Here is a 6,657-nt window from a genome sequence, read left to right as displayed (position 1 = left end):
GTTCTTGTGCCGACCACATAAACTAAAATTAATACACACCTATACCTTTTATTCATCGACTTCGAGCGACTCTGTATTAGAAGCAGCTATTGCTGAGGCCCCATATGGCATACGCTGGGGCATAAACGACTTCCTTGGAGACATCGACTGCGTGGATGACATATGCCTCTTTGCGCATCGCTTTGAGCACATAAAGGCGAAATTGAAACGATTGAAGGAAAACGCTGCCAAAGTAGGCCTGAAGATAAAGAAAGCAAAGACGAAATTGATAAGGATAAGAACATCAAATTTGACACCGCTCACTATAAACGACCATGTCATTGAAGACGTCGACAAACTTCTCCTATCTTGGCCGCAAAATAACAAAGGACAGAGGATCGGAAGCAGACATACGCGTACGTATCAACAAGGCTAGAAGCGACTCTCTTAAACTCAACGAAGTTTGGAGATGCAGTGACATCTCACATAATTCAAAAGTCCGAATCTTGAACAATGATGTGAAATCTATTTTATTACATGATACAACTTGGAGCTTGACACAAGCGACTATTTGCAAAATGCAAGTTTTTATAAATCGCTGCCTGCGACAAATAGTTCGAATTTACTGGCCAAATCGTATTGCAAATCAGAAATTGCAAATAAGAACAAACACTTCCCCTGTTGATGTAGAAATCCGGAAGAGAAAATGGACCTGGTTGGGTCATATCCTACGCCGACCGCGCGATGGTATAGCGAGAATGTCCTAGACTAGAACTCGCAAGGACAGCGAAGAAGGGCATGCTCGAAAAACACATGGATCCGCTGCACGAAAAGAGAGTTGGAATCAACCTATGTATCGTGTAAACAGTCTAAGGCTTTGACCAACGATAGAGCTGGATGGAGAGAGCTTGCTGGTGCTCTATGTTGACACTGAATAGTTTACTATTGGTCATATTTCATTGTTGTTGTAGCTGTGTGTTTTACACTGAGGCGGCAGCCCTTGCCGTTGAAGGAATCCATCGTGTCAATCCGATACGTACATTCGGCTGTCATGGGATTGAGGGAATAGCATAATCGTTAGTGCAAACGATATTTTTGTCGCAAAATTAATCTCAACGATTGTCGTTCAAGGTGGATTAATAAAGGTGGTCATACGCGAGCATGTGAAAACATTTGGCTAGTTTGACGGTATTAAGATGTCAGTTTTGTGTTTAAATTCACAGGCAAATTTGAAATGACATCTTGATGACAAGATGGTGGATTGCACCATATGCTTTGTGGTTGTTGTACAGATGAGACTATCTTTAATTGTTTCGCCAAACATTACACAATTGAACCATAGGACAACTTTGCACTGAAATTCTTTTTAATGTTGATTTACCATCAGTTTTGATGATTTAAAATAGCAATACATCGTTTAGCACAACAAAATGTACTTTTTTCATCAGGGAAAGCAAATGTTAAGCAGAACATTTTTAACTCTCACTATAGTAAATTGTTATCATTTGGCACAGTCCGTAAGTTAAACTTTTTTCTTCTTCTTTTTGAAAGTTTACAACGAATGGTTATCATGAACCAATATAGAAATATTGTTATCTTATTCCAATGCATTGAATGCCATTTGCAAACAAAAAAGAAAAAGATGATTTGTTAAATAACGTAACTGAGAGTGAGAGGTATACTCACAGCTATCAGGGCTGCCAATCACTATTTGTACAAAATACCATGGCGTTTGCGAAAAGCCGTTATATTGAAATGTGAACGCTTCGGACTAGTCGACAGTTTATAAAAGCATACACTGGTAAGCTGTAATACAAATTCTAAAATAAAAAACAATGAAGCGAAAATGTAAGTGTTTGCCACAATATACGAAAAATGTTAAGTTTCAATAATTGAGTTTCAAACTTTTATCACAGCATCTGTGAATTCGACCCAACCCTGTCGTAGATCTTTACGCTTGTCCCAGAAGCCGTATCGATCATACAAATATTTAATTAATGGACATAATCCGAAAAGTTTAGCAAATATCGAAAAACTGGCTGTTAATATTAAATCCAGTATGGCCAAGATTAACATTTCGCCACAAACGATTTTTTCTTCATCCCCTGAGTTAGAAGGAAATCAAAATTCAAATGCAAACTCAACGACGTCAGACCAAGAGCTTTGTCATTCTTTTTTCTATAAAAAAGGAACTGAAATTAAGCAAGATGGTGAACGCGTAGAACAAGTCATAGAAGTGCAACCGCATACAAGTGTTGGTAAGAAACATAAACGTGTTGATCCAATTATATGCAGTCCAGCTAAAAAAATCAAATGTGAGATAGAAGATGAATTGCGTGTTGTGTCCCAAAATTATGAAAATGTCATTGATTTTCAAATTCCAAGTCAATTAAGCCAAGATAGTTGTTTTGATACAAACAACAAACAGAATATGACTCAAAGAACAATGGGGTCCAAGTCCAATGCAAAATCCAAAGACAACTATTATTTCAAGGTAGGTATTGAAAATCATTTGTAATTGTAGTACACAAGTTGATTTAAAATTTCTTTTATTTTGCAGCATAACATAACAAAACGTCCAATTGTGCACTTTGGTGCAAATTCTGTGCTGCATTTGCCCCATGGAAAACAGATGCTTTACCAAGAGCATCGCCTAGATGACGTACCTTTTGATTTATCTGTTAAGAAATCTAGAGAGTTAATGAGAGAAACGTCAATAACTAACAATTCCACCTTGAAAAATAGCAGTAATATATCGGTAGAAAACACGCCAAAGATAATTAATGTTGATGAAGTCAAATTACAAATCCATTCGCACATGATGGGCAAAACGGAAGCAGCACAAGGTGGTAAGTCTAAAAGTCTATAGTCTTTACTTTGTTTGTATGATGGTATCCTTATCCTTACTTTGAATTTTTATACTTGTTATATGCAAGTAAGCAAAAGGTAACATTGAGCGGGCCAACACAATTATACAATACAATTGATTTGAGCACATGCAAAATGTATAAATAATTGGTTTAGTTTTTTCGGTCTTCTCTTTAATAATATAAAAATTTTATTCAAATCATCAAGCGCGAGATCTTTTGTGTTCAATTAATCATCGTTTATTTTCCGATATTTCGCAATGGCTATGCAATTAAATGAAATTGCGAAATATCGGGAAATAAACGACGATAAATTGAACACAAAAGATCTCGAGCTTAATGGTTTGAATTAAATTTTTGTATTTTCATTAGCAGGCCAGAAATCGATAGGGAAGCTTACGTATATCAATTTGAAAAAATATTTCAAAAACTATAAATATCAAAACTACATAAGTTGATATAAAAAACACTTGGGGTCAAATTTGCCACTGTGCGGCGTGCTGCAGAGCGATACATCTTTATAGAGAAATTTTAGTTGGCAAAAGATCCACAACTGAAAATTTCAGTCTAATTAGGAAATTAATTAAAAATAGACCCGAGCACTATGCATTTTTCCAACTTGGCTATAAAAACTGTTTTTTTTATTTAACTGAAAACAGATATTCCAGATGTTGCAATATTTTAACATGTTGTTGTTGTTGTAGCCACATTTGCATGTGGAGGTGGGGATCCTCTTTAAGCTCGTTCTGATCTATACGACCGATCGCCGCGGCAACATGACGGCCATTGGTTATTTAAAGACGCCAAAAACAACATCATAGGCACTCAGTATTTAAGCAAGAGCCGGTGCCACCCGGCCTCTCACTGAGACTCTCCACCCGATACCACTGATTGTCTGCGACCGCAGTTGCAGCTACCCCGTATGGAGCATTCCACTATCCGCAACCTCTGGACGCGGCCGGTAGCTCCCAGCTTAGCTATCCCGTGCCGGGTTGAACATAAAGTTTTACTGCTTATTGTCAAAGGTGATTACATACATTATTTATTTTTTTTTAGGTAACAAGCAGGTTTCATTAGAAAAAGTTTCTGGCAAAAACAAGTTTAGGTGAGATTCAAGGAAATTTTACATACATGCATATGACGTTACTAAAGATTTCGAATTGCAATTTTTCTGCAGCAAGAACGCCTTGGACGGATCTAAGGAATCTAAGAAAACATGCAAGTTGGATGCTGAAGTAGTCGCAGATAAGGAACTCGTGGTTAAAGCTAAAAAAGATATTCTGCCCAAGTCAAAGTATGTTTCAAAATCTGTTGCATTTATCGCCTTACAGTTTTTTTTCTTTACTTTTAACAGACCACAGCAGCAGGATATTTCGACAAAAAAGAAGTCTACAAAAGCCAAACGGAAACAATCAAAACATTCTAAGCGTAAACATTCACGAAAGGCTCCCAGAAAAACAGAAAAACTGAATTCTGAAGTGCATATCAACGGTACTCACGAAAATAAAAGTTCATCATCGAAACCAGGATCATTTTGTGGTACGAATGGTGGACGACAAAAAGTCAACACACCGCTTGTATGGTTGCCACATGCAAGTCCTATAGTTAGAGCCCAAAACATAAAAATCAAACCAAATGTGCTTCGAAAATCAGTAAGGCTGTAAAGGACCTACTCTAGATGTCAAATCAAAGTTACTATCATACTTTTTAATGATAAACCTTATCTATATTTCAAATACTTTAATCGTTTTAGTGTTAATACTTTTCGCTAATTAAATATTTGTTTCTTTCTCTTTCAACCCAAAAAATACTGAATAAAGTGAATTTAGTTGAATAACTGCTTATCTTGGCATAGTTTTTGCAAAGGTTTGGCCACTAATAAACAAATGGTAAGAGATAAGGTGTATCCTTACATCCTTACGAAGGTTAAATGAAGTGTAGTCTGATATGAAAATCGCTAAGAATCATACTTTAATACTATTAATACATTTGAAGAAAAATAGTTTTTTGTTTCTCCTATAAAGTACATATATGTTTTGTGAATTATGTGTTTAGAAAAAATATTTCGATGTTTTGCAAATGGAATAACAAGAATTGCCATTCTTTTTTCTATTCCTGGCCAAGTGAAGGAAGTTGCGTTGTGTTTTATTTCATACTTCAATATGCGAATTCAAATTTGGGGATTAACGCGGCGGGGATACTTCCGTTCGATACAAGTTTAAGCTCAAACTAAGTTTAAGTTCGATACAAGTTTATTGGCGAGTCTGCACGGCTTGCCGCAGAGCGACACCATTTAGTAGAGAAGTTTACACCAAATGGCTCGATTACGGATATCCTTTTTCTTTTCCTGACCAAGTGAAGGAAGTGGCATTGTGTTTTATTTCATACTTCAATATTCAAAATGCAAATTTGAGGATTAACATTCCATTAAGGAATAGCGGGGATACTTCTGTTTTATACAAGTTTATGCTGAAAATAAGTTTAAGTTCGACAAAGTTTCTTGCCAAGTCCGAACTGCTTGCCGCAGAGCGACACCACTTAGTAGAGAAGTTTACACCCAATGGATTGATTACGGATAACAATTTACGTTTGGTTGAGATGGAGTCTGACAGCGCAACCAAAATAAAGCTTTGTATTATATATGGAAAATGCAAATTTTGCCCATGAACATTCCATTAAGGAACAGGGGTAAACTTCTCACATATCAATGAGTACAAGAAGTTTTACATGGCATAGTACCTCACAAATGTTGCCAGCATTAGGAGGGGAAAACCACCGTTGAAAATTTTTTCTGATGGTTTTGCCAGGATTCGAGCCCAGGCGTTCAGCGTCATAGGCGGACATGCTAACCTCTAACGGTGGCCTCCAATTGTATTATATATGACAACTTTTATCAATTGATGCCTATAATAGTGTTTTGGCAGTCCGGCAGCATCAAAAAGTAAAAAAAAACAAAAATAAATAAATATAAACAAGTTAAAGCGTGCTAAGTTCGGCCAGGCCGAATCTTATATACCCTCCACCATTGATCGCATTTGTCAAGTTCCTCGAATGACTTTTTCAATATATATGAGCTACATCAAGTTATTGACCGATATGGACCGTACCTGCCATGGCTGTAAGAAGTCATAGAAAAATACCCCATCTAAAATTTCAGGCAAATCGAGTAAAAATTGCGCCCTCCAGTGACTTAGCGTGTCAAATTGGGAGATCGGTTTATATGACAGCTATATCAGGTTATCAGCCGATTTCGACTGTACACTCAACCAAATTTATTATTAAAAACAGCAAAAATGTTTGCTAAAACAGCAGCTTTTGTCTGCTGAAAATGGGAAAGAAGACACAACTGCTGTTTCAGCAAACATGGCTGCTGTATTAGCAAATATTTCGGTCAGCTAAATCAGCAAACAAAATCTAGTGATTCAAGTACAAAAATCTGCTGAAAAAAGTTATGCTATGTTTTATGTTTACCTGCTACTTGTTTTGATTACTTTAGGTATTTTTTAGATTTTTAAGATGATTTAATTTGTGGAATATTACTGTAAAAAAGTTATCTGATCCATCCATTCGTATACATTTCAGAACGTGGCTCGCTCGCATTTTTTGTTATTGCTCTATTAATGTGTAGATGACTGGCATGGCCTCTTGTATCTAAATTTAAAGAAAAAATATTATGGAAAGTATACATTCAGTGGTGGCCACTGTAGCGCAGAGGTTAGCATGTCCGCCTATGACGCTGAACGCCTGGGTTCGAATCCTGGCGAGACCATCAGAAAAAAATTTTCACCGGTGGTTTTCCCCTCCTAATGCT

At 36.6% G+C, this 6,657-nt stretch overlaps 1 protein-coding gene across 2 annotated transcripts; it reads left to right on the top strand.

Annotated features, from left to right (window-relative positions):
• Positions 1–1,611: 1,611 nt before the first annotated feature.
• LOC131998531 (uncharacterized) lies at positions 1,612–4,683 on the top strand. Of its 2 annotated transcripts, none has more exons than XM_059370888.1 (6): positions 1,612–1,827; positions 1,896–2,473; positions 2,540–2,828; positions 3,903–3,951; positions 4,024–4,140; positions 4,201–4,683. In XM_059370888.1, exons 1-6 carry the CDS (start codon positions 1,815–1,817, stop codon positions 4,508–4,510), a joined length of 1,356 nt encoding a protein of 451 aa, XP_059226871.1. In that variant the 5' UTR covers positions 1,612–1,814; the 3' UTR covers positions 4,511–4,683. The 2 variants fall into 2 exon arrangements, with proteins under 2 accessions (XP_059226871.1, XP_059226872.1); XM_059370889.1 differs by having other exon boundaries at positions 1,615–1,827; positions 1,927–2,473.
• The last annotated feature ends 1,974 nt before the right edge of the window (positions 4,684–6,657 follow it).

This window comes from Stomoxys calcitrans, chromosome 1, assembly GCF_963082655.1.
Source record: "Stomoxys calcitrans chromosome 1, idStoCalc2.1, whole genome shotgun sequence".
Taxonomy (NCBI): domain Eukaryota; kingdom Metazoa; phylum Arthropoda; class Insecta; order Diptera; family Muscidae; genus Stomoxys; species Stomoxys calcitrans.
The sequence above is the reverse complement of the archived record's forward strand: the minus strand, read 5'-3'. Positions and strand labels throughout refer to the sequence as shown.

Bases quoted from the DNA above. Each gene is read 5' to 3' on its own strand.
- LOC131998531 (XM_059370888.1), top strand. The intron at 2,474-2,539 runs GTAGGTATTGAA...TTTATTTTGCAG, and splicing joins AAGACAACTATTATTTCAAG to CATAACATAACAAAACGTCC. The intron at 3,952-4,023 runs GTGAGATTCAAG...ATTTTTCTGCAG, and splicing joins TCTGGCAAAAACAAGTTTAG to CAAGAACGCCTTGGACGGAT.